The sequence below is a fragment of the Aptenodytes patagonicus genome, chromosome 10 (assembly GCF_965638725.1).
Source record: "Aptenodytes patagonicus chromosome 10, bAptPat1.pri.cur, whole genome shotgun sequence".
Classification (NCBI taxonomy): Eukaryota; Metazoa; Chordata; class Aves; order Sphenisciformes; family Spheniscidae; genus Aptenodytes; species Aptenodytes patagonicus.
The window spans coordinates 22,273,620-22,299,942 of NC_134958.1; the positions used below are offsets into that span (position 1 = coordinate 22,273,620).

General features: G+C 55.3%; 1 protein-coding gene across 1 annotated transcript; it reads right to left on the bottom strand.

Annotated features, from left to right (window-relative positions):
* Positions 1-1,789: 1,789 nt before the first annotated feature.
* STRA6 (signaling receptor and transporter of retinol STRA6) lies at positions 1,790-25,934 on the bottom strand. The gene is made up of 18 exons (XM_076348731.1): positions 25,877-25,934; positions 21,077-21,227; positions 18,535-18,613; positions 18,017-18,102; positions 17,711-17,850; positions 17,374-17,540; positions 9,744-9,869; positions 8,827-8,894; positions 8,614-8,690; positions 7,806-7,867; positions 7,351-7,531; positions 6,386-6,461; positions 6,182-6,315; positions 4,851-4,968; positions 4,553-4,654; positions 3,560-3,723; positions 2,887-3,024; positions 1,790-2,546 (listed from the first exon to the last, which is right to left on the bottom strand). The coding sequence occupies exons 2-18, from the start codon at positions 21,199-21,201 to the stop codon at positions 2,368-2,370; spliced, it is 2,022 nt and encodes a 673-aa protein (XP_076204846.1). The 5' UTR covers positions 21,202-21,227; positions 25,877-25,934; the 3' UTR covers positions 1,790-2,367.
* Between the last annotated feature and the right edge of the window lie 389 nt (positions 25,935-26,323).

Genomic DNA, 26,323 nt, shown 5'->3' on the forward strand with positions numbered 1-26,323 from the left:
AGCCACCATGAGGAAGAGGAGCTCCGTTCACCCCCAGGGCACCCTGCTTATGTCAAAGAAGGGAAAGAAGACAAGCAAATCAACAAAGCCACCTCCTGTCTTCCTCCCAGGGCTGTCATCTCTCACCTCGGCCCCAGCCCACTGCCTGCCAAGATATCTCCAGGAAGCCTCGGGCAGGGCTGTGTAAACAGATGCTGAAATCCAGCTCCACCCATGGCCCAGAGCTGCGAAAGATTGCAGGGATTACCAAGGCTGCCTTCAAAGCCCCAGCGCCTCAGAGGCTGGAGATGGGTTGGGATGGGCTGCAAGGGAAAGGCGCAGCCTTTGCCTTAGGACATCCCTTCACCCGATACGCGCAGGACACCCAGCACCCACCAGCACTGCATCTCTCCTGTGCTCAGACATGCAGACCCAAGCACGCAAAGCCCAGAGCTGGGAAAGCAGCAGGAATTGCACCTTGGGCTCCTGCTATCTTAAAAAGAAAATGACCCAGATCTGCCTCCGGTGCCACTGCTGTCACCCAGTTTGGTGACGTTGTACTATGTGCCAGACTGATCAAATACGATTAAAACAGTGTTGGTCAGGGCAGCAGATGCGACAGGGCTTTGAGCATCCAAGCGTACCGGGTGGCTGTTTGGGCAGCGCCTGCAGGCAGCAGATGAAGGCAGGGACCTCCCTCTCTTTGCTGGGATGGAAAAGGAGGGGGTCCAGCTCTTGGGGAGGGGGCTGGCTCCCACCCAAGAAGCTTCAACGTTCTGGGGAGATGCCAGGACACTCCAGGCAAACCCCAAAGCACCGGGCTCAACCTCGCTCACCCCCAAGCCACACCGATGGTGCTGCAAGCACCGCAGCAAGAGGGCACAGGGTCCTCGAAAGCCTGTGAAGAGCAGGTCTGCTCACCCTGGGGCGAGGGGCTCAAACCGCATTGACCCCATCGAGCAGAGGGGATGGCACAGCAGCCCTGCTCCATGCAGGGTGGGCTGCAAAGTCTCAAAGGCACCTGCTTTAGCAAGGCTGAGGTGTTTAGATGGTGGTGAGATGGAAGAGTAAGGAGCCACCAGTACAACTTAAGAGCCCTGCTTGCCACCTGCAGTGGTGGGCTGATGCCGGGCATCCTTCCGGCCACTGAAGGCAGGATTTTCAGGGGACACTTCATGGGAAGAGGTGATCCAGCAACACCTTGGACACCTACCTTTGGTGCTTTAGCCACAAAATGTCCTGTTTCAGTTCCCAGCCTTCATGGGAGCTGTGGTTTAGGGGCCAAACATTTTGATGGGAAAGCAAGCTGATCAGCTTTGCGTTAAAATTTCCCTAAGGTGGGGAGAAGGATCACAGATTTGGTCCCATCACCCCCAGGTCAAGCAGATCTACCACAAAGCCTCTGCTGAGCAAGGTCAGTCCCAACCATCACCCAGAGACATGACCACAACAGTCCTTGTGTACCTCCTGCCAGGCCCAGCTTATTTGGGAATGGTCAAGAGACCAAGCACACCCCAAGCATAGGAATGAGGTATGTGATTTATTAACCTTCCCCGACTCAGCACATCCAAGCACGGTGTAAAACTGCTTTCTATGGATTCAAGCTCAGCTCTCTCAGAGGGTCACTGGCCCTGGGGAACCGCTGGCTTTAAACAAAATGGGGCGGCAGCAAGAAGCACCAAAGGGACAAGAGTTACAGGGAGTGGAAAACAAATGGCTCTGCAACCTCATGGCCCAGAGCAGAGCAGACTGGGATTCCAGCCTTCACAATATTGGGGCTGGGGGGGGGGGGGGGAAGCATCCCAAGGTTAGGTACAGCACCCGAGGAGAGCCAGGGTCAGACCTGAAAGTGAGAAGCTGGGGACGGGGTTGGCAGCGGGGACCTTCTCCGCAGGGAGACCACGCTGAGATGGAGGTAGCTCTTTGTGCTCAGTCGGGCTGAGGATCCCTACACACACACCCCCCCCCCCCCTCCTCCCTCTTTCCCTACTGCCCTGGTGCTGGGGACTTGTGCCTGCCTTGCCACGTGTTGGATGGGCAGCTGTTGAGAACTGGTGGGCTCATTGTAGGAGTGACACTTAAGAAAATGTTTCTGAAATGCCTGAAGGGTTTAGCTTGGCTCATCAACTCCTCTCCATCTCGGTCAGGCTTGGAGGTGACCCATTTGCCTTGGCTGTGCCTTCACCTCTGGACCTTGGTAGTGGCTCAGCATGGACCTAGAGCTAAAAACCAGCCCCCATCACCACTGGAGAGGGACCGGAGGCTGGAGAGGGGCAAGAGGTGCCCAAAACTCCTGCCAGCGCGGGAGGAGAGTCAACAGGAGACAGGGGTGGGATGGGATGGGAGCGTGTGTGGGAGGCAGAGAGAGGTGGGGGGCTTCTCTGGAGGTCAGGGCTTGGGGGAGCTGAGCTGGGTGCCATTAGCCGTGGAGTCGGAGAGGGCGGTTTTCCGGCAAGCTGTCAGTGAGGGGTTGTTGAGGAGTGTGTAGACCAGCCACCACCGGGCTCGGCTCTGCTTGAACCTGGCTCTGCTTGGCGGCACCTTCTTGTGTTGAATCAGCTGGATGCCTGAAAGGAGACAGGAGGGGGGAACGATTTCAGCTCCAGTTCCCCCTCGCTGAGGCTGGCCAGATGCCATCTACACCCTGGGGTGAAAGCAGATGAGCCCCATCCTGTCCTTGCACAGGCAGAGGAACAGTGGCAGCTCCTGGGATGGAGATGGTCACACACCAAACAGAGGAGGTGGCATAAAGGTGGAGGGAGCAGCAGAACCACAACCCCCAGTGGTCCCTTTACCCCAAGGCACCAACAGCATCTCTAGAGGAGCAGCAAACCCGCAGAGGAGACCCCGATGCCACCCCACGGCGATGGCCGTGCATCCCCCTGGTTGGTGGTGGGAAGGTCTTACCTTCTTCCACGTTGCTGGCCCGGAGCCCCGGTGGCCCCTCTGGCCCGGCTAGCTGGAGAAGCAGCAAGCAAAAGGCTTTCATCACCGGGTGGGACTGGCTGACCTCGATTTTCAGATAGTGGCAGTATGTGTGGTAGCCTGGGGGAACACAGCCCACGGTAAACACCTGTGGTAGGGCCAGACTTCATGGTTCCCCCCTCCCTCCTGCCCTGCAGCAAAGAGGAGGGTTGTTTGCTGGGCTCCATCTCTGCCCTGCAGAGCTGCTTTGCTTTCAGAGCTGGGGATGAGCTCCACTCCCAAAATCCTAGCAGGAAAAGCAGAGGAAGGGCTGAGGTCCCCTCCCTGCTGCCTTTAGCGCAGGAGACATGAGGGTCCGCTGCCCATGGGAACCAGGTCTGGCCACTGGTGAAGCCCAGGGGTCCCCAGCAGGGCATCACCTGCCCTTGGGGAGGGATGGAAAAGCAGGACTAAGTGGGCATCAGGAGGAGCCACTTGCTCCCGTTGTCCCACCTGCCCATTTCTGAACACAGAGCATGAGGACCTGAAGCCACCCTCGGTCCCAGCAGCTCCAGGTGATGCAGGAGCCCCTGGCTGTGTCCCCCAGGAGCTTGATGGTGGGAGAAGGGCCCCCATGCTCACAGAGGTGCCGCAGAGGGACCCCCCAGTGTCCTACCAGGGTCGAAGTTCTCCACACCGCGGTTCAGCAGGCTGATGTCCAGCTGGCAGAAGTGGACAGCGTTATAAAGGCCAGAAATGACCATCCTCCACACCCCGGCCAGGACGCCCACCAGGACGTTGATGGGGAAGAGCAGGTAGGTCACTATGTAGAGAGCTCGCCTGCGGGTGGTGAAGGAGGAGTAAGGAACACAAACACCACGGGACGGGAAGCATCCCTTCCCTGCCAGAGAAACCTCCTGCCAAAATAAGCCTCCCACCCTTCTCTCCTTCCCCAGCAGACACGGTCCCTGTTTGAGGTGTCTCCATCCCATGGAGAGAAGCAAACACCCTTCAGGGCTCTTGGAGAGGAGACAGTCTGGTGCACTGTCAGGACTTCAAGACTCGGCCTCCAGCACGCACAGGGTCTCCATTTCTCCTTGAGGACTTAGAAACCAGACAAATCATGAGTATGGTGGTTTGGGATGGAGGACACCAGCTCCTGTGGAGACCAGAAGAGCCTACAGCAGCCACCCCACAATGCTGGGCAAGTGATGGAGGTGATGGAAGTGCCTTGGCTAGACAGAGCAGGACACCTCGATCTATCTGTCACCCTGGTCTTCAGTGTAGGAAGACAGCTTAGGCAGTGACACCATGCGTGAGCGAGGGACCACATCTGCTAGCAGCATCTGAACTGGTCCAGCCAATCCTGAGGGATCTGGGCTTCCTCCGAGGCTTGCAAATGGGGGTGGTAGAGCAGGGCACAGACCTCACCAGCTTCACCCCACCAAAATCAAGGCTGTAAATGGACCATGGCCCTCTAAAACATCTAAAGAAACCTCTCTGGGAACACGGAGCCACTTAAACTCCTCAAACACGCAGCCTTTCCCCCTTGAGCTCATGGCACAGAGGATGCCACGACATCAGGGGCACGTGTAAACCCAACACAGTCCCAGGGTCCTGGACCTTGGGAGGGACAGCTCTGCCCCAAAGGCCCCCCACGTCCCCATACCTGTTGGTGAGCTCCTTCCGGAGGGGATGCTGTTCCAGAAATTGGTAGTGAGCTGCCAAATTTTGCACGATGACAGCAACAACTAGGGTCAACCAGAAGGGCCTGGGTGGGAGGGAAGAGACAGGTTGGACACCAGGAGGGTCCCAGGCATGAGAGACCATCCCAGGCAGCAGAAACCTCCAGCAAAGTTGAAAGAGCCCAAGATAGAGCCTCCCCTTGAGAGAGTACCCCAAAACACACCATGGCCATGGCACCCACTTGGGTCTTCCATCCCTCCCTGAGGGCTGTGAGCGCTCACCACATGTTCTGAATGATTTTGAAGAGGTGTGTGTTTGTGCCGGACTGGAGCGGGATGACGAAGAGGAAGGTAAACCCCACCGAGCAGATGAAGAAAATCACTTGCTGGATGAGGAGACCTAGGAGGGAGACACGGGGAGAGAAACCATGGTGGGGGAGGACGGAGAAACGGTTCTTGTTCTTGCTTTTATTCCCCAAACCTGTGCTCGTTGCTGAGCATGTCTTTCATTTTAACCCTATAAAAAGCCTGCAAGATCCTTACCTGCCTCCCCACTCCGAACACAATGCTCCGCGCGGGATTTAATTACAAGTTCAGCCTTTCTTATCACTCCCCACATTATCCCCGCCAAGAAGAGCCATCACTCGGGGCTGCAACTATGATGCCTCATCATAAAAATCAGCCTGAGCTCTGATTTCTAATCATAAATCACACCAAGATCAGCAGCGGCTGTGGTTCCTCACGCTTGTGCTTCACCTCTGCTGTTTTGCTTTAATGACTTGAAAACCAAGATTTTTAAGCAGGAGGTAGATTCACGGCAGCACAGCGAGATGCAGCTGGCTCTGCCAGGGATGCACCAAGCGCCGGGTGGCCGAAGAAAAGCTGCTCCTTGCTGGCAAAGGGGTGCAAGGACTGGTGCTCCCCAGCTCCTACCTACACGCTGATCTCTGCGATCTGCCTGCAAAATAGGTCCCCTTTCCCAAGGGGTGGTCACCAACAGACCTGGTGGTACCCCCTGTCCTTCCATCGCTCCCCTGGACCCTCAGTTTGACTCTCCTGCGCAGCCTCGGGGTGCTGATATGGTTGGGTGTTGTACATGCATCACTGCAGATGCTGCCCAGAGTCTCCTCTCATGGGGCAGAGAGGCCTTGAAATATCTCCAAACCATGGTGGAGTGATGATTTCTACCCTCTTTGACGTCCTCCACCCATCCCTGCGGTGGCCAGCCCTTCCAGCCAGGGAGACCCCAGCCGTGCTGGGGAAGACGTGCAGCGAGGAACACCTGGGATGCGAAGACCAGGACCAGAGGAGACAGACAGTCCTTTGCACAAGATGCTGTGACAGCTTCCCAAATCAAAATATTTGGGCTTGAGCCAAAACGAGTCACCATTCCCCCCCCCCCCTTATTTTCTTCCCTACCATTTGGTGTTCAGCATGGTCCTCCCCGCAGAAGGACAGATTGTGTTTGGGGGAAAAGAGGAACAAAAGCCTCACAGCCGTCCCTTTGCAAAATGGGGCAAGAGAGGGGGAAGAGATGCTTAAACCTGGGGCAGGCTGTGCGAGGTGGGGGTCCACCACCCATCCGCCCCCTCCTGCCCCCCAGCCCCCTTTACCCAGGCAGGCAAAAGCCGTCTGGAAGCCGGCAAAACTCATCCAGCAGACAACGGCTTGTCGGGACGGGCGGAGGATATGGGCTTTGTAGAAAACGTCCAGCACGGCCCCTTGGTACAGCGCCTTCAGGTTGTTCCTGGGGAGAGAGACCAGCTGCAACCCAGCTCGGTGAGAAGGTCAAGGCCAGAGGAGCGAGGACACCGTACCTGTGCATCACCAGCGTCCTCAGGAGCATGGCGCAGGTCAGCAGGCAGCACAGTACCAGCGAGCAGATGTAGCAGACTGCGGAGGAGCAGGGGGAGACGGCCGGGTCAGGGCTGCGGCCAGCAACAGGATTTTATTATAAAAATGTATCTCAGGAGCATCGCGGGGGGGCTGAGTTATGGGGCTGCATGGATGTACCCCCCCCCAGCGGGGCATCGTGCCTCAGTTTCCCTCCCTACCCCTTTGTGATACAGGAAGGCCCTTCTCCATCTCCCAGGCGGGCGTGGGCTGGTGAGACAGTGAAAGGGAAGGGGAAGGCCAAGCAGCCAGGGGAAATATAAGCAGTTAGGCTAGCTCAGCACTGGACAAATCATTGAGCAAGCCGTGATAAGCAGGCAGTGCGATGGAGAGAGCCTGGGAAGATGGTCTCAGAAAAGGGGGTGCTGGGGGGAGGAAGCAAGAGGGGGGAAGGAGGGATGGAGATGTCAGGAAAACAAAGAGGATGAGAGGGGCTTGGTGACTCTGGAAAAGCCATAAAAGCCCCCCTTGGCTGGTGGTACCCCAAGGTAGTGCGCTGTGGAGGGAGGGGGAACCCCTGCCTTGCCTGCGCCCCCCCATCCAGGGCTTTCAATTATCCAGGGGGCCAGGGGCCATCTGCTCGATTCCAGCACATATCAAAGCCCGCAGCCGAAGGGCAGCATCTGCAGCACGGTGCAGCCAGCTCTCCCTGCCTCACCATCTTGGCACGCGGCAGCCGCTCGGAGATGCCTGGCACGGCACCAGGCTCACGCAGCCGCCTTTCATGTCTGCACGGCTGCAGCTTCAGCAGCTGGTTTTTAAGTCCCCCTGGAAGCTACCCCATCACCGACCGGTTTCCTGGACCATCCTCTGGGTTAGAAGTCTCACTGATAAGTTCTGAAATCCTCCAAAAATCACCTATGGATGCAGGACCTGGCTGGGAACCCACCTTCCAGGGACCACAGGTAGTACTTGACGGTGTTGAGCTCCTTCTCCATGTCACCCGGGACAGCCGGGCTCTCCGAGGGCACCAAGCCAAACTGGACTAACAACACTACGATGTCCTTCGTCATCCCCGCCCGCACGATCTGGAGGGTGGGGACAACGGCTACCAGGAGCAGCAGGGCAACCTGTGAGGGAGCGGTGCCACGTGAGCCTCGGGTCACAGCATCCCACTGCTGAGCCACCGCCTTAGCTTAGAGACTTAAGGCTGGCTGAGCCCTGGAAGCGCATGGCCGGTTGCTGCGGCTCAGCTGAGGGATAGTAATACCTTGAGGCATGCTAATACCATCCCCATAGCTAAAATTGTGGCGTGGCAATGACCTCTGGGCTCCTCTGCCTTGAGAGGACACAGCCAAGAAGGCAGGGAGGGGGCTCTGCTTGGCATTTAACCATCAGCATCACCTGATAGACAGCTATCACGGCCATGGTTATGGACAGGACGAGCTTCAGCGGGATCTGGAAACCTGTAAGGCAGAATTGGAGTGGTGTATCGGAGAGGAGCTGGGACATGGGATCATGGGGGAAGAGCGGAGCAGGCTGCAGGTCCACCCAACCCAGCAGCCAAAGCAAACGCCCCGGGGGAGAGCACTGGAACAGGGCAGTCAAATATTAATTGAGATTTCCCCAGGGAAATCCTGCAAGGTTGTATGGCTGGGAGCAGTTTCTCCGTACTTCGGCTGGATGGATTTCCTTCCTGTTGATCCTCCTTTCCTGCAAGCCCACGAAACCTCGTGCGCCCGCAGCACCAAGTCCCAGGAGCCGGGCGCCTGCTGTGTGGGGAGCCACGTCCCTTGAGGTGCCACCTCCCAGGACAGCCCCTGCTTCTTGCATGGGCAGAGGGGGCAAGGAGTAGTTCCCCATTCCTGGGCTGTTAGGGATTTTATCCACTTATTGTAGATTTTATTCCCTTATCGTAGCCTTATCAAGCATCAGGCTGCAATATTAGCACAATCCATGCCTGAACCTCACTGCCTCAGCCCACCCATGGCCCCATGGTGGGGGGGGGAGGTGTCCAGCTCCCCATCCCAAACCGCAACAGTTTGTGCAAAGCCGAGGCGTCGCACGTGCTGCGGGCGGCAGCTGCCGCGGCACAGATGCTTTGGGGAAGGAGCCAAGAAAGGCATTTGCTCTCCCTGGGGAGGGGGAGGCAGCCTGTTTGCCGAACTGCTGCTGCAGCCAAGAGCGCAGCCCGTGCCTGCCCGCAGCCTACCTTCCTCAGGAGCGTAGATGTAGGAGCGTAAATACGTCTGGACCCTTGATAGGAGACTTTCTTCTATCTTTGTGGAGCTGGAGGAGGAAGGAGAGGGTGAAAAGCATGTCCCTTGGGAGCAGGGACCCTCTCTGCCCCCGTTGCGGGCAGCCAGGCAGGGCTGGCACAGGCGCTGACTGATCAGGCAGAGCTATGGGAAGGTGTCGTCCTTACCTCCCCTTCCGAGGGCGTTTGGACAGGACAGCCTTTAGGTACTTCTTGTAATAACCTCTCCCTGTAACCTTAAGGAAAGCAGCAATAAGTTGCCTGATCTGAGCACAGGGACACGCTCAGGCACTCGGGGCAGGGAGAGGTGACTCTGCCTTTTGGGAGGTCCAGAGCATCTGCATCCCACCCAGCAGCCATCTCCTTGCTCTGCTACCCCCATCCACCCGCCCATTGCTAGTACGATGCCCCGCAGCACCCTCCGTATGGGATGCGGGTGACGGGCTCCCAGCCCTCGTTTGGATAACGAACGCGTTGGAGCGATGCTGGCAGCAAATCTTCCGGCGTTGCAAAGGTGGAAATAAATCTGCCTTGTTCCCATCAACAAAGCAGCCCAAAACCAGGTGCACCGGTAGGATAGCCAAAAACCCTCATCCCCACCAGCCAGCTCCCAACAAGCGCCTGGGGGTCACTTCAGTCCACGCTTGGGCTGACGGCTTTTTTTTTTTTTTTTAAAGTAGGTTTTTCCTCTTCTCTTCCCAACAAAGCCCGGCATTTCCCTAAGGGCCGGGGATTATCCAGCCTGCCGGGAAAACAAGGCGACCCCAGTCCTGGCCTGAATGGGACGCATTGATGCCTTAAGCCTCTTGTACTAAGGAGTTTACTCCAAAGATGGATTTTTCACTCCCTCTTCAAATCCAGCAAGATAAACAGAGCCGCGACCCGTGCCGTCAGAGGGACGGAGGGAAGGCAGCTCCCGGTGCCGCAGCAAAGTGGGGAACACGTGCCCTGGGAGCACTCCAGTTCTCCTGGTCCCCCAGGCAGACAGATGGGCTGCAGGGCAGGAGAGCTCCCGAAACCACGCGGGTCCATCAAAGCGTTCTCCCATGCTACCACCCCTGAGTTGCCCCGTGGATCTTCATTACCTCCTTATCCAAGGTCTCCTCCTGCGTGGTGAAGCTCCTGATGAGCAGGGCTGGATACCAAAGGCTTAAGAGCACAAGGCAGAGGATGATGGGGATGTAAGAGAGCGTAGAGTAGTACCTGTATATCTGGGAAGAAGCAGAGCTGTCACACGTGAGACCACCTGTCCTGGTTTCGGCAGGGATAGAGTTAATTTTCCTTTCTAGTAGCTGGTACAGTGTTTTGGATTTAGGATGAGAACAAAGTTGATAACACACCGGTGTTTTAGTTGTTGCTAGGTAATGCTTACACTAGCCAAGGACTTTTCAGCTTCCCATGCTCTACTGACTGAGGAGGCTGGAGGTGCACAAGAAGCTGGGAGGGGGCACAGCCAAACTGGCCAAAGGGACATTCCATACCATGTGACGTCATGCTCAGTACATAAACTGGGGAAAGCTGGCCGGGGGGGCCGCTGCTCGGGGACTGGCTGGGCATCGGTCAGCGGGTGGTGAGCAATTGTGCTGTGCATCACTTGTTTTGTGTATTATTATTATTATTATCATATTATTATTATCATTTTATTTCAATTATTAAACTGTTTTTATCTCAACCCACGAGTCTTTCTAACTTGTGCTCTTCCAATTCTCTCCCCCATCCCACCGGGTGGGGGGGAGTGAGCGAGCGGCTGCGTGGTGCTTAATTGCTGACTGAGATTAAACCACGACAGTCCTTTTTGGCGCCCAACGTGGGGCACGAAGGGTTTGAGATAATAACAGATTAACCGGAGTGTATTAAGGAACTTATATCTGTTAATAGTTGAGGGTCACAATGTTGGTTTCTCTGTTCTCGATATTGATTTGTATAATCTGCATCGCGCTCTTTTTCCTGCTGTACATGTTAAAGATTGGTGTTGGGTTTTGCAGTTTGCTGTGGTCTGCAGTGAATAGTAATGTCTCGCTTGTGAGGTTTGTTTTTAGAACATTGACCTTGACGTTTCTGTGGTATGTAAACTTCGCAATGAAGCCGTTACTGTACCATGGATACCATATCGTGGAGACAACTAGTAATTGCAGTAACTTTTCTGAGAGTTTTTTTACGGAGGAAATACAGAATGGCAGTGTCACTACCTTCTTCTATGATGTTTCCTCCTTCATTACAGTAATTTTTCAGTATTTTGAGCATCCTTGGGCAGTTAAGATACTTCTATTAATACTTCTTGGGAATATTGTTTCGGTTTTGTCTAAAGTTGGTAAGCAATTTAAGAATATCATCCAGAGATCTGCCCCAAGGCTGAATAATTATGAGTGGCAGGGTGTGTGGGACAAGATGGGCAAGTACCTAGGCCAATGGGCACCCCCAGTGTTTTGGAACTTCACCCCTGAGCAAGTGCAGAATCCTGAAAAGTTAGTAGAATATTTGGAAAAAGTATGCTGTCACCCTGGCAACTCTAGAGAGATGCAACTCATTGCAACGTGCTGGGGCCTGGCCCATGCCTACCGAGCCCTGTTCAACACCATTCAGTACCCTCAAAGGGAAGAGAAGGTCTCTGGCTCTGACAGTAAAACGACACGCACTGCGGCCACTCAGACCCGGGCAACAGGCCGTGCAGCCACTCAAACCCGGGCAACACGCACTACGGCCACTCCAACCCCGGCGACAGGCTCTGCGGCCACTCAGACCCCGACGACAGGCCCTGTGGCCACTCCAACCCCGGCGACAGGCCCTGCGGCCACTCCAACCCCAGCGACATGCACTGCGGCCACTCCAACCCCGGCGACAGGCCCTGCGGCCACTCCAACCCCGGCGACATGCACTGCGGCCACTCCAACCCCGGCGACAGGCTCTGCGGCCACTCAGACCCCGGCGACAGGCCCTGCGGCCACTCAGACCCCGGCGACAGGCCCTGCGGCCACTCCAACCCCAGCAACAGGCCCTGCGGCCACTCAGACTCCGGTGACATGCACTTGCACTGCGGCCACTCCAACCCCGGCGACATGCACTGCGGCCACTCCAACCCCAGCGACATGCACTGCGGCCACTCCAACTCCAGCAACAGGCCCTGCGGCCACTCAGACTCCGGTGACATGCACTTGCACTGCGGCCACTCCAACCCCAGCAACACGCCCTGTGGCTGAACCAAAGAACGAGCCTGTGCCAGTATCAGTCGCCCCTGTACACAAGAAGAAATCTTGGAAGCGGAAGTCAGCTCGTTTAGTAAGGGAGGAAGAAGCTTCTTCTAAAAGGGAACCGGAGGAAGAAGTATACGAGACAGATGACCCTAGAGAAGGACCATCACGAGAACGGGAGGAGGAAAGCCGGCCGCTGATCGGGGAGGAGGAAGAGGAAGAACTCATAAACGAGACAGTGACCACCCGATCTCTATCCCTGAGTGAGCTGCGAGATATACGAAAAGATTTCAGCCGCCGTCCAGGTGAGCATATTGTCACCTGGCTGCTCCGATGCTGGGATAATGGGGCCAGTAGCCTGGAATTAGAGGGTAGGGAAGCCAAGCAGCTGGGATCCCTTTCTAGGGAAGGGGGCATTGACAAAGCAATTGGAAAAGGGACACGTATCCTCAGCCTTTGGAGGCGACTCCTGTCAAGCGTGAAGGAAAGGTATCCCTTTAAGGAAGATGTCATATGTCGCCCAAGCAAGTGGGCCACCATGGAGAAGGGTATCCAGTTTCTGAGAGAATTAGCTGTGCTGGAGGTGATTTATGATGACCTGAACAATGAACAACTATCCAAAGATCCAGACGAAGTCAAGTGCACACGACCCATGTGGCGGAAGTTTATAAGGAGCGCACCATCGTCATACGCCAATTCATTGGCAGTGATAACCTGGAAAGATGGAGAGGAACAAACGGTGGATGAATTGGCTAGTCAACTCCGGCAATACGAGGAAAGTCTTTCTTCCTCCATCGTCTCGGCTGTGGAGAAACTGTCCGAAAAACTGTCCCGGGAGATCCAGCAACTCAGAGAGGATAGGTCCTACTCCTCACCTATACGGACCAGTATCTCGGCTATTAGAAGTAAGCGTTCTTTTGCTCAAGAGAGAGAATATAAAGGGTACACACCACGGGGCACCCTATGGTTTTACCTGCGTGACCACGGAGAGGACATGAGGAAGTGGGATGGGAAACCTACTGCAGCCCTAGGGGCACGGGTACGTGAATTACAAGGGAAAACAATCACAGAAAGAGGTTCTTCCAGGAAAATTGCTGCTCCAGTTTCCAGCGGGCAGTTCCCCAGAGAGAGTAGAAGGGCTGATCTTACTCTTGATCTTAATAAAGAAACTTCTGACTCATACGTACAAGAAATGAGAAACGAGTACTGTGATGAGGATTAGAGGGGCCCTGCCTCCAGCCAGGGGGAGGAAAGGGACAACCGGGTTTACTGGACTGTGTGGATTCGGTGGCCTGGCACATCAGACCCACAGAAGTATAAGGCTCTGGTAGACACCGGTGCACAGTGTACCCTAATGCCATCAAGATATATAGGAACAGAACCCATCTATATTTCTGGGGTGACGGGGGGATCCCAACAGCTATCTGTATTGGAAGCCGAAGTGAGTCTAACTGGGAATGGGTGGCAGAAGCACCCCATTGTGACTGGCCCAGATGCTCCGTGCATCCTTGGCATAGACTACCTCAGGAGAGGGTATTTCAAGGACCCAAAAGGGTACAGGTGGGCTTTTGGTATAGCTGCCTTGGAGACGGAGGAGATTAAACAGCTGTCCACCTTGCCTGGTCTCTCGGAGGACCCTTCTGTTGTGGGGTTGCTGAAGGTCGAAGACCAACAAGTGCCAATCGCTACCACCACAGTGCACCGGCGGCAATATCGCACCAACCGAGACTCCCTGATTCCCATTCATGAGCTGATTCGTCGACTGGAGAGCCAAGGAGTGATCAGCAAGACCCACTCACCCTTCAACAGTCCCATATGGCCAGTGCGGAAGTCTAATGGAGAGTGGAGACTAACAGTAGACTATCGTGGCCTAAATGAAGTCACGCCACCGCTGAGTGCTGCTGTGCCAGACATGCTAGAACTTCAATATGAATTGGAATCAAAGGCAGCCAAGTGGTATGCCACAATTGATATTGCTAATGCATTTTTCTCAATCCCTTTGGCAGCAGAGTGCAGGCCACAGTTTGCTTTCACTTGGAGGGGCGTTCAGTACACCTGGAACCGACTGCCCCAGGGGTGGAAACACAGCCCTACCATTTGCCATGGACTGATCCAGACTGCATTAGAACAGGGTGGAGCTCCAGAACACCTGCAATACATTGATGATATCATCGTGTGGGGCAACACAGCAGAAGAAGTTTTTGAAAAAGGGAAGGAAATAGTCCAAATCCTGCTGAAGGCCGGTTTTGCCATAAAACAAAGTAAGGTCAAGGGACCTGCACAGGAGATCCAGTTTTTAGGAATAAAATGGCAAGATGGACGTCGTCAGATCCCAATAGATGTGATCAACAAAATAACAGCCATGTCTCCACCAACTAGCAAAAAAGAAACACAAGCTTTCTTAGGCGTGGTGGGTTTTTGGAGAATGCACATTCCAAATTACAGTCTGATTGTAAACCCTCTCTATCAAGTGACCCGAAAGAAGAATGATTTCAAATGGGGCCCTGAGCAACGACAAGCTTTTGAACAAATTAAACGGGAGATAGTTCATGCAGTAGCCCTGGGGCCAGTCCGGGCAGGGCAAGATGTAAAAAATGTGCTCTATACCGCAGCCGGGGAGAATGGCCCTACCTGGAGCCTCTGGCAGAAAGCACCAGGGGAGACTCGAGGTCGACCCCTAGGGTTTTGGAGTCGGGGATACAGAGGATCCGAGGCCCGCTATACTCCAACTGAAAAAGAGATATTAGCAGCATATGAAGGGGTTCGAGCTGCTTCAGAAGTGATCGGCACTGAAGCACAGCTCCTCCTGGCACCCCGACTGCCGGTGCTGGGCTGGATGTTCAGAGGGAGGGTCCCCTGTACACATCATGCAACTGATGCTACATGGAGTAAGTGGGTCGCACTAATCACACAACGGGCTCGAATAGGAAACCCCAGTCGCCCAGGAATTCTGGAAGTGATCATGGATTGGCCAGAGGGCAAAGATTTTGGAATATTGCCAGAGGAGGAGGTAACGCGTGCTGAAGAGGCCCCAATGTATAATGAACTACCAGAAAATGAGAAGCAATATGCCCTGTTCACTGATGGGTCCTGTCGTCTTGTGGGAAAGCATCGGAGGTGGAAAGCTGCTGTATGGAGTCCTATGCGACAAGTTGTAGAAACGGCTGAAGGAGAAGGTGAATCAAGCCAATTTGCAGAAGTAAAGGCCATCCAGTTGGCTTTAGACATTGCTGATCGAGAAAAGTGGCCAGTGCTCTATCTCTATACTGACTCATGGATGGTGGCAAATGCCCTGTGGGGGTGGTTGCAGCAATGGAAGCAGAGCAACTGGCAGCGCAGAGGCAAACCCATCTGGGCTGCCGCATTGTGGCAAGATATTGCTGCCCGGGTGGAGAACCTGGTTGTAAAAGTCCGTCACGTAGATGCTCACGTACCCAAGAGTCGGGCCACTGAAGAACATCAAAACAACCAGCAGGTGGATCAGGCTGCTAAGATTGAAGTGGCTCAGGTGGATCTGGACTGGCAACATAAAGGTGAATTATTTCTAGCTCGGTGGGCCCATGACACCTCAGGTCACCAAGGAAGAGATGCAACATACAGATGGGCTCGTGATCGAGGGGTGGACTTGACCATGGACACTATAGCCCAGGTTATCCATGAATGCGAAACATGTGCTGCAATCAAGCAAGCCAAACGGTTAAAGCCTTTTTGGTATGGAGGACGATGGTTGAAATATAAATATGGGGAGGCCTGGCAGATCGATTATATCACACTCCCACAAACCCGCCAAGGCAAGCGCCACGTGCTTACAATGGTGGAGGCAACCACCGGATGGCTGGAAACATATCCCGTACCCCATGCCACTGCCCGGAACACTATCCTGGGCCTTGAAAAGCAAGTCCTATGGCGACATGGCACCCCAGAAAGAATTGAGTCAGACAATGGGACTCATTTCCGAAACAACCTCATAGACACCTGGGCCAAAGAGCACGGCATTGAGTGGGTGTATCACATCCCCTATCATGCACCAGCTTCTGGGAAAATTGAACGATACAATGGACTGTTAAAGACTACGCTGAGAGCAATGGGTGGTGGGACGTTCAAACATTGGGATACGCATTTAGCAAAGGCCACCTGGTTAGTCAACACTCGGGGATCTGCCAATCGAGCAGGCCCTGCCCAGTCAGAACTTTTACGTACTGTAGATGGGAATAAAGTCCCTGTAGTGCACATAAAAAATATGCTGGGGAAGACAGTCTGGGTTATTCCTGCCTCGGGCAGAGGCAGACCCATCCGTGGGATTGCTTTTGCTCAAGGACCTGGGTGCACTTGGTGGATAATGCGGAAGGATGGGGAAGTCCGATGTGTGCCTCAAGGGGATTTGATTTTGGGTGAGAATAGCCAATGATCTGAATTATGTGATGTTAAGTACTAATTATAGTTATAATAGTTATACTAATAATACACAGATATACTAATAATACTAATAATATTATATGCCATACTAATGTTATTATAATAAGAATCACCCAGATTAATGAAGAATAACTTCAGTGAAACCAAGCAAAGCACAGTGATGATGGTACCAGAACTGACTTCAACCTGAAACAATCCAACACCACATACCATCTCCATTTTTTCCTGCCCTGAAAGGTTATTATGACAGATGGAGCCTGAAGTCATGGACTAAATGAACTCACCGAACATTTTAGAGGGATGGCCCACAGATGAAGGGAATGATATCTGTGTATGTGTGTATATATATATATATATAAAAGGGGGTGGTGATTAATGAAAATGTACTGGAAAATGTGAGACTTGAGCATGATGCAAATGGTATAGAATAAGGGGTGGATATTGTCCTGGTTTCGGCAGGGATAGAGTTAATTTTCCTTTCTAGTAGCTGGTACAGTGTTTTGGATTTAGGATGAGAACAAAGTTGATAACACACCGGTGTTTTAGTTGTTGCTAGGTAATGCTTACACTAGCCAAGGACTTTTCAGCTTCCCATGCTCTACTGACTGAGGAGGCTGGAGGTGCACAAGAAGCTGGGAGGGGGCACAGCCAAACTGGCCAAAGGGACATTCCATACCATGTGACGTCATGCTCAGTACATAAACTGGGGAAAGCTGGCCGGGGGGGCCGCTGCTCGGGGACTGGCTGGGCATCGGTCAGCGGGTGGTGAGCAATTGTGCTGTGCATCACTTGTTTTGTGTATTATTATTATTATTATCATATTATTATTATCATTTTATTTCAATTATTAAACTGTTTTTATCTCAACCCACGAGTCTTTCTAACTTGTGCTCTTCCAATTCTCTCCCCCATCCCACCGGGTGGGGGGGAGTGAGCGAGCGGCTGCGTGGTGCTTAATTGCTGACTGAGATTAAACCACGACACCACCCCAGCCTGGGGGTCTAGTCCTGGGCAGGTGACACCTTGATGTCACTTCAAGGAGGTGGTGAGAAAGCAACCTCCAACCCTGGGCCACACCAGCCTCCCTCCACCCAGGCGGCGGGACACATACCTTTGGCGACTGGGGACAATCCACCTTCTGCCAGATGTGGACCACGCAGTGGCACCAGGAGAGCAGGCAGCCCACGAGGTAGCTGACCCTGTGCCGGACAGTGGCACAGGCGATCAGGGGGTAGTAGAAGGCAGGGTAGTAGAGCAAAGCCAGGATCTTCCAGTACTCTAGATGGGATGGTGGGAAGAGGGGAGGGAGAGCAAAATGGGGAAGAGAAGGCAGTGCTCTCAGTATGGACCAGAGTGAACAGGCTGCTCAAGGGATGCCACCCAAAGCTGCACAGCTCCTGGGTGGGGAGGAGCGTGGTGCCCGTGGGCCAGGAGGGTGTTCGCCTTACCCCGTGTGCTCTGGGACGAGTGGGCGATGAGCGGCAGAGGGTCCCTGTCCAAGACCAGCACGCACAGGGAGGAGAACAGGATGCCGAACACCGCAGCCACCAGCCCTCGGTTGCCTTCCTCCTCCAGAAAGTTGGCCGGGCTGCAAGACAAGGAAGGGATGAGCCTGACATCAGATCATGGGCACCCTGTCCCCACCATCTTCTGCCCCAGAGCTGGTTTATCCCATGCTGCACCTCAGCATCCCTCCACCTGCTTGGCTGCAGGGTGACAGGGACCCTGGGGACTGGGGTGCAGGGCCAGGGTACCTGAGCAGTCCCGGGACACCATTCCAGCAGCGCCGGTGGAGACGCCTGCGTTTCACGAGCAAGGACAAGCCCACGAGCACAGCCAGCTGCCAGAAACACAATCGAGGGAGCAATAAATACATGGGGGTGTCTGGGTGGGGGGCTCGGACATGCTGCTATGTGACGGGGCCTCCACGGAGACACCGTCTCCATCCAAAACCCTAAATCCAGCCATGGCTGAAGCAGGGACGGGCACTTCTCAACTTGCTCTGATGAGTTACAGGCTCTAAGCGCCTCAGAGGGACCACGCTGGGAAAAAATAAAAATAAATCAAAGCCTTCCATTGACTACAGGCACAAAACAAAGTCTGGAGATGTGCGAGTCCCCTGTTAGAGCATCCCAGCTCAAGCCTCGCTCCGGCTCAAGCTGAAGAGCCCAGACTTGCTATTTGGGAGTAGATGGGCATGACCCAAGCTGGGGGACAGCAAATATGACATGGGGGCAGATAACCCACCCCGTGGGACTTGGCAGGTACTTACGGAGACAGGTGCCATGCAGGTGTGATACAGTCTGGGAGAAATGGTGGGGTCGCAGTCTGGGATTACGCTGGGAAACATGCTAGAAAGAGCCGGGGGAGGGGGGGAAATAAATAACACGTGGTTGTATTTAGTCCCAAAAGGGCAAAGCAAAGATGCTGGGGTATCGCCCACGTACACTGCAGCAGCAGAGACGTCAGTCTGATGCTGAGAAGGGGCAAACCTCCGAAGAGCTGGGTTACACAACTGTCAATAACCAGGGATGAAGTCACCCTCACGAGATGACTTTATGATCAAGTGAGAGAGGTAACACCCGGGAGTGGCCCCAAGCTGATCCCTGCAGGGGCAGGGTGATCTCCCTGCACGTACAGGGATGCTAAGGCTGAACAGGAGATCAGCAAGGAAGGATGAAGCCCCCCTTTACCTCTTTTACACCTATACCCATTCTGGCACTGTCTTTTCCAAGAGATGCAGCCTGCAAAGCAGCAGTCCTCCTTGCTGCCTAAGGCACTGCACTTATTAAATGCCAGCTGGGCGGCCGAAGACCCCTTGTAGGGTGTTTTGACGCCTTTCTCATGGGAGAGGGACCAGCCCGAGAGCTGGGGGGACGGCAGAGGCGATGGCTGCCTCGGGGTAGGTGCGTGCGGGACAGGGTCCCAGAGCCGCATCCCCCGGCCAGCCAAGGCCAGCCGAGCAGGCGTGCCAGGCTTTGCTTTATTTATTTGCTCTCTGGCCTCCATTACATCCCTTAATCTCTGCTTTGCCGCAGCCCTCCTCCTCTCCCCAAGGCCAGGCGTGATCATGCCCAGCCACCTTCACCCAACACTGGGCAGCAAATCCCTGTGCCGGGGAGCTGGACCCCCTGAGCCCCGTAACTCTCGAGGGGGGGAACCCACACAAGCCCTCGTGCCCTCCCAAACCCTGCAGTGCTGTTGGGGTAGGCAGAGACGGGACACCAGCTGCAGAGCTCCCATGAGCAAGGCTGCAGGGAAGGGTCCAATAGTGAAATTAGGATTTCTCGGGCATCATATGTCCAAGGCTGTCACCAACCTGCCAGAAAAGGCTTTATAGGACCAGCTGCCATGAGCAAAACTCTGATTTCTGCCTGTTTTTCTCTGCCAACAGCTGGCCCCGGATAGACCAGAAAATTCCTGCTGGCCAAAAATATCCAGGCTCTGGAAATCCAGGGCACCCGCCAGCAAGATTGAGAGCACAGGGATACCAAAACCTTTTTTGGTATCACCAGGGCTTCAGCATCTAAATCCAGAGCATTCAGGAGCTGTCGGATGGGCAAACCCCCCGGTGCTGCCTCCATCCCTTCGCTGACCATGGCTTGCTGCAAAGGAGGACACCCAGAAAATACCCCAAAGGTTTCTAGCAGGGGTGTGGGTCATGCAGGTGGGGCTTCACCTGGGGAAACCGGGGCTGGGCAAGGAGATTTCAAAGGTTGTTTTGCAATGCAGAAGATTAAGGATGAGGAGGAACCCTTTGGGCTGGTCACCGCTAGGATCTCCTCCTGCTTGCCCTCAGGATTAGGTATCAGTCAACTGAGCGGCATAAAACCCACCTGCGGAGGACTAAGTCAACAGAGGCACAATACATGCTGATAGATGAGCCTTGGGATGCCCAGCTTCGAGCCTTGTGGGACATCTTGGATAAATTGCCCCACTGCTCCATGCCTCAGTTTCCCCTCCTTACAGCACTTCTCTTGTCCTTGGGAAGGACACTCAGCTAGGAGGGCATGAAGTGCTGGGTCCCTGCTGCGAGGTTGGGCCCTGGGGTCCCGTCCCCGGGGCAAACACAGCACTGCTCTTGGGAGTACACTCAGTTACAGAGAGGATCATCACGGACGGAGAGGGCATAGGCTTTACAAGACCCACTGATACACCAGTTTTGGGGGGGGGAAGGAAGACATCCATGCAAGCCCAGGGATGCTCAGACCTATTTTGCAGGTAGGAAACCTGTTCAGGGTTCGCCGTGCCGTGCAGGGACCTGGCCGAGCATCCCAGCCCTGCCTCCCTGCCAGTAGATCAGGGTGTGCTGCCAGCTCTCTTCACCCCTAGCCAAAATCTGCACAGCTGCTTGCCGAGAGCTGGGGCGGGATGAAGGCAGGGGACAGATTTGCAAGGCTGTGTCATGAGGATGTCTTCAAACCCAGAAGCATGGAGCCAGAGCAGCCCTCTCCAGGTCAGCAAAGGCTCTGGGGGCTTCAGGGGGGTCAGGGCAGCAGGTTAATACCACGCACTTGACTTTGCATTTTGGGGAAGGCTAAGAGTAGAGTAAGAAGGCAGAGATACCCACTGCAGGATTTACCCCAGCTCTTGCCAGAAGCACCCCAGAGAAATGAAGCATTTTTAGGGGGCCAAAACAAGCCTTTTTAATCCCCTCCCGCTCACCTGGGAATAAATCCTGGCTCTGCTGCTCAGGGGACATTGCTCTACAGAAAGGGGATAGAGCAGCCGGCCAGAAGGCTGGCAGCTGCCCAGGGTGACCCCGGCAGGGACAGGGGGACATGTGGCACCCGCCAGCAGGGCTGGACACTTACTCATCCTGTGGCATGGCTGGCTCCATGGTTTCGTAGATGTACCAGTCAGAAACAAGGTCGTCGGTGCCAGCAAAGCCGTTGTCCAGCAGAGCATCATGCATCGCACTGGAGCCGTTGGCTGCCATGGCTGTCTCCTTCCTCCCTCCGCGGGCTGGAGAGAGATGGCAAGAGGCAGCCGGAGGCAGAAAGCAACCGGGCTTTCCTAAGGTGGGTCCTCCTGGGCTCTTGGAAAAGCAGGGATGGAGGCGCTGAGCCAAGAAGCTTTATCTTCTTGGGTCACTCCCGCAGCCAGGCGGGACCGGGAGCTTTCAAATCCAGCTGTGCCTCCAAGGATCCAACTCTTATCTGGGCTCGGAGGGAGGGAGAAGGATGAACACACACACACCCCACATCCCCCTCCCCGCACAACCCGAGCGCTCAGGGCACACCTAGTCATCCTCCAGCCGCTCCCTGCCCTCTGCGGGATGCTGATAGACTCAGAGCCTTTGTTTGGGTTGTTTAACAGCTTTTACGCCAACGACTCGAAAACTGGCACAAGGGTCAAGTTTTGGGCTCGGCGGCACGGGCTGGCTGGCAAAGTGGGGACAAGATCTCACCGCTGCTGGGGAGGCTGTGACCTGTGTCCCCAATGTCCCTCTGTGCCACCAGATGCCCCACACAGCATCCAGCCTCCCCCAGCCCCGGGAGGAAACCTCAGCCCCTGTCCCTTTGTAGCAATAAAAAGGAAGAAGGATTTGTCACGGTGCCAGACCCAACAAGCTCTCATTTCTCCTTCTCCCTGTTATTTTTTGATGACTTTGGCCCAGACAGCCCCACACCCTCCACTGCTGTCCCAGAGCTACATCGCACAAGCTGCAACATGCCTCATCTACCATCGCTATTGGAAAGGCAGTGCCCAAAGGCATCCCCAAATGCCAGGCAGCAGTGCTCAGTGCAGCCTCCAAGCCCCAGGAACCAGCCCAGGACCTGGCGACACCTCATCCCACAGCTCGGGGACATCACCAAACCCCCCAGGGCTGCTCAGTGGCTCCGAGGGAACGAGTAGGAGACGGATGACTGAGCCGGCAGCTTTGCTCCAGGCTACTGTTTGTACAGCTGGTGTTCACCAGGGACCGTGATGGATATAGCACGCCAGCTTCAAAGAGATTCCCCAAATCAGGGCTGTGGCAGATTTGCAGGGCAAATCTGCAGGCAGATCCGTCTCTGGACAGACAAGCGGCACTCGCCACCACAACCATGCTGCCCCATGGCCTCATGCTCCACTGGATGTCACATCCCCAGCCAGGTTTTGGGTGCCCTCCAGGGACTCCCTCTAGGTCAGGACATGAGACCTGGGACCTTCACCTCCCTTCCCAGAGGACCAAAACTCAGCTGGAAAGAAGGTCCCCCCCACCCCAGCATTTGGTCCACATGTCAGGGTGCCACTGCCATCCCGCTCCCCACTAGCGCAGGCTCCAGCAGAGGAGGGATGGACCCCACCAGCCCCAGGCAAGCATCCAACTCAGACGGACCCCAGACCCCGTCCTCGACCCACCCAGCGCATGTCCCAGCCTCAAAGCATCGATTCTCCAGCCATCCCTTGGTTTCGCCTGCGCGGGGAAGCAGTTCTGACCTCACCTCCCAGGAATGTAGCACTCCGTAAAAAGGTAGAAGGAGCCTGTAAAGTTCATGGCAGTGCACACACACGTCTGCAAGCCCCTTTCTGCTCCCGTGGGGTCACCGAAGGCTGGCAGGGCTTGGAAGTTGGGGCTGGGGTTTAGGCAGGTAAAGCGTGCCATGCCAGCCCTGGCATGGGGCAGCATCGCTCTGGGGATGCTGTTTTCCCCTGCAGCATTCGGATGAAGGACCAGCTCCATAAGCCACCGTGGGATTGCCCGTGCCCCTCTCACCTCCCTCTGGGGTCACCCAAAGAAGGGGAACCAGCAGAAAGCAAGATCTACCTACCCACCAGCCCAGCAGCATTGCCCCATGTGACCCACCTCCAAACAAGCCAGCAGAAGCCACCTTGCCAATGCCCTGGTTTTCAGCCTCCGGGGGGACACAACGGCCACAGAAAAGCGGGAAGGAAAGGAGAGAAAAGCCCAACAAGAGGCACGTACAGCCGTCAGGGAGCCCCGCTGGGCAAGCCGCAGCCTGAATCCGCGCCGGGCAGCAACATCACGAGACCAAGCTGAGAAGCTCCCCGGATGGTGTGTCAGCTCCCCTTCCAGCGCATCCTTGCTCGGAGTATCATGCACACTCAGACCCCGGGGCTTTGCTGCCCGTCTCTGACTGGGTATGGGACCAAGGTGGATCAACACTGTCCCAGCACCAGGTGACCTTCATGAGATGGATGTTCTCCTGCTCCAGGGGAAGGTCCCCTTTTGTGGTCCACCAAGCAGGGTGGCAACATCTTGGTCATCATCTGCAAAAACCAGGTGTCTGGAGACATCAGGAGGTGCTTCAGAGCCTTCAACCCATCTGCTGGACACCATCAGGCAAACCGTGGCAGTGCAAGGCTGAACGAGTGACCGTGTGACACGGGAACATCCAAGCCCGGACCCCAGTGGATCTCCTATTGCCCTGGGCAACAGGGCTGGTGCTGTGCTGGAGCAGACACCTTGCTGGCACATGGGCATTTCAGCTGGGGAGAAGCACGTGATGAGGGTCTTCAGCCTCACCAAGGCACAGGGAAGAGTTAACCGCTCTATTCCTGCCCAGGCTGCAAAGGCTGGTGTCCCAGAGGAGGAGGAGACGCAGGTGTGCCAAAACCTCAGCAGGATCAGCATCCCCAGCCAGGGCAAGGCCACCGCTCTCCACCCTGCTCCGCGGGCGCTGGCTCCTCTCGCCAGGGCCGAGCCAGGAGCTTGCCGGCTTCGCAGCCCCTCGGTGCCCTGCCTTTCCCGAAACCTGATCTCTCTGCTCCTCTGCATAACCTCTGCCGAAACAGGCTGGGCCTTTGATCACAGCAGCCTCGCCCGAGATTGATGGGTTCAATAAAGCTCCTTCATATTCTTCATTTCCCACTATCCATCACCCTCTGGGGAGCTTTTGCATCCCACCACTATGAATTAAACTAGGGGGGGGAAGGGAAGAGAAGAGGGGAGCCGTAAGGGAATTACCCCCCCTTCCCTCCTCCCATCCAGTCTAATGGTGATGCCTTGTGTACAGCTTTTAATAAAAATGATAAAGATCTCATTTCACAATTGTTCAGGGAGCCCTTGGGCCGGGGAGAGGGGAAGAGTTGTTTAAGCGAGATCTCCTCTAATTCAATTGCCATTCGGGAGCCGCGCTGGTGGCTGCTGGGCTGGTGGCTGCAAAGCCAGGTGGCACAGGGATGGCTTTGGAGGACATCAGCAAAGAGAGGATCTGGTGACCCAGCTCATGAGATGCTCGTTCCCAAAGGTGAGTTTAGCGGCTCTGCCCCTCCGAGCATTGGCTGAAGCCCGGTCTCACATCAGCACAGGCTGAGCCAGCCAACTTCAGCCCCCAAAGTCCACCAAACTCAGTGTCCCAGCCCCAAAGTGAGATGGGAAAGGTCGGTTTGCAGCCACTTGTGCTCAGCTGGGAAGGGCAAGGGGACAGTCAGTCCCATCCCTTCCCTCCACCGGTGACTTTGGAGCCCTCCAAGCACCAAAGATGCCCCAGCCAGCCCTTGCTCAGAGCTTTTTGAAGACTTTGATCATCTTTCTGGAAAAGCAGAGCTTTTTTCAGTGTGAAGATCTCATGCTGTCCCCAAACACAAGTGCCGAGGAGCCGACTCACACCCCGGACCATCCAAGCTGGAGGCTGGGACCTCTGGGAAGTCACTGCCCACTCTTCCCCCGGGACAGGCTCAGCCCCAGGGGACTGAGGACACCGAACTCATTGCACTGGTGAGCTGATGCAGGAAGCCCGGTGGCTGGTGAACTCACTGCACCCCAACTCACTCATCCCCTCGGGAAAGCCCCTGCCCGGGGCAGGGAAAGATCGGGAGGAAGTTTTTCATCCCATCCAGCCGTCCCACTCCGACAGCATTTTCCTCCCTCCTCCCAGCTCAGACACGGCGAGGCCAGTTCTCATCCGGATCAACCCCCTTCTCCCCCAGATCTCTCCCGCACCCCGACCTCCACCAACCTGGGGAGAGCCCAGGAGCCTCGCCAGCTCTTCACAAACCCTTTTCTCTGCAAAGCTGGAGCCTGCAGATAATAAATCCACCGCAGAGATCATAAACACATCAGCAAGTCAAAGGAGAAGCCCCTTTCGCATTTTAAAAGCAAAGGCAGCTTAAACATTTAAGCCAAGGAGGCTGTTTAAGGTTATTTTTAGGCTCCTGACCCCCCCCCCCCGCTCTTTGTTTCAAAGCAAAGGCAGCAGCACCTGCTGTACATGAAGCCCCCCCACAAGCCAGTGAAGGGGAAAAGTCAGTAGTTTGCAGGATTGCACCGAAACCTGCTGGCTAAGTCATACATCAGCACGGAAAGCGGTGCTGGGGGGGCTCAGGGCAGAGCACTCCATAATCTTGGCTCCTCTGATGCTGGGGGGGAGCGAGCACCTCCCAGGAAAAGCCCCCCCCCCCGGGATTGCTTCCCAAGAGGGATGTGAAATCCCTGCTTAAGGGCAGAGCATGGATTTTTTGGGGGCTCTGCACCCCCAGAGCAGGATTTGCCCCACTGCGAGCAAACAGGCTGCAGATTAACGCTCGCAATTACAACCTGGAGCAATCAATTCTGCGGGTTCGTTAAGCCTGGCTTCCCCCACGACGCCAAATTTGCGAGAAGTGACGACAAAAAGGGGGGGGGGGGGGGGGGAGAGGAAAGACGACCAAAAAAAAAAAGTTACCTTCTTCCAACCAGCGACCTCCTTGCAAGGCACCCAGAGGCTAGGCTTGATGAGGGTCTCGGGAGAAGCGTGGCCTTGCTAAGCGGGGTCTGAAGCATCCACTCGCGGAAGCCCGGCGCAGATGCAGCCATGCAAGCTTAATGGCAAAGTTCAGAGCACCGGCGAGCGAGCGGAGGCTTGCGGTGGCTCAGGGAACTTTATCCCCTCCATCAGCAGGAGGCCTTGGCTGGGGGCCACCCTGGGGTTTAGAAAATTACAAACAACCAACCCCGTGCTCCGTTCTCTCCCTTTGATTAGGCAGAGCTTTTCGGGAGAGGAGGCAGCTCGACCCAGCCCCCTTCTTCCCCGGCTCTCCGGTGGCTCAGCTGGGTTGTAGCTGCTCCCTCCACACACCCCCCCCGCCCCCCACGCTGAGATTTAGGGGGAAGCCCAGGGACTGAGATGCTG

What these genes read in the sequence shown, in the direction of transcription:
- STRA6 (XM_076348731.1), bottom strand. Translation starts at nt 21,201, where the DNA reads ATGGCAGCCAACGGCTCCAGTGCGATGCATGATGCTCTGCTGGACAAC. An exon ending in CGGAAGGAGCTCACCAACAG is followed by an intron (nt 3,724 to 4,552) that starts GTATGGGGACGT and finishes CACCACCCGCAG; the next exon opens with GCGAGCTCTCTACATAGTGA. An exon ending in TGTGGAGAACTTCGACCCTG is followed by an intron (nt 3,025 to 3,559) that starts GTAGGACACTGG and finishes GTGTTCCCCCAG; the next exon opens with GCTACCACACATACTGCCAC.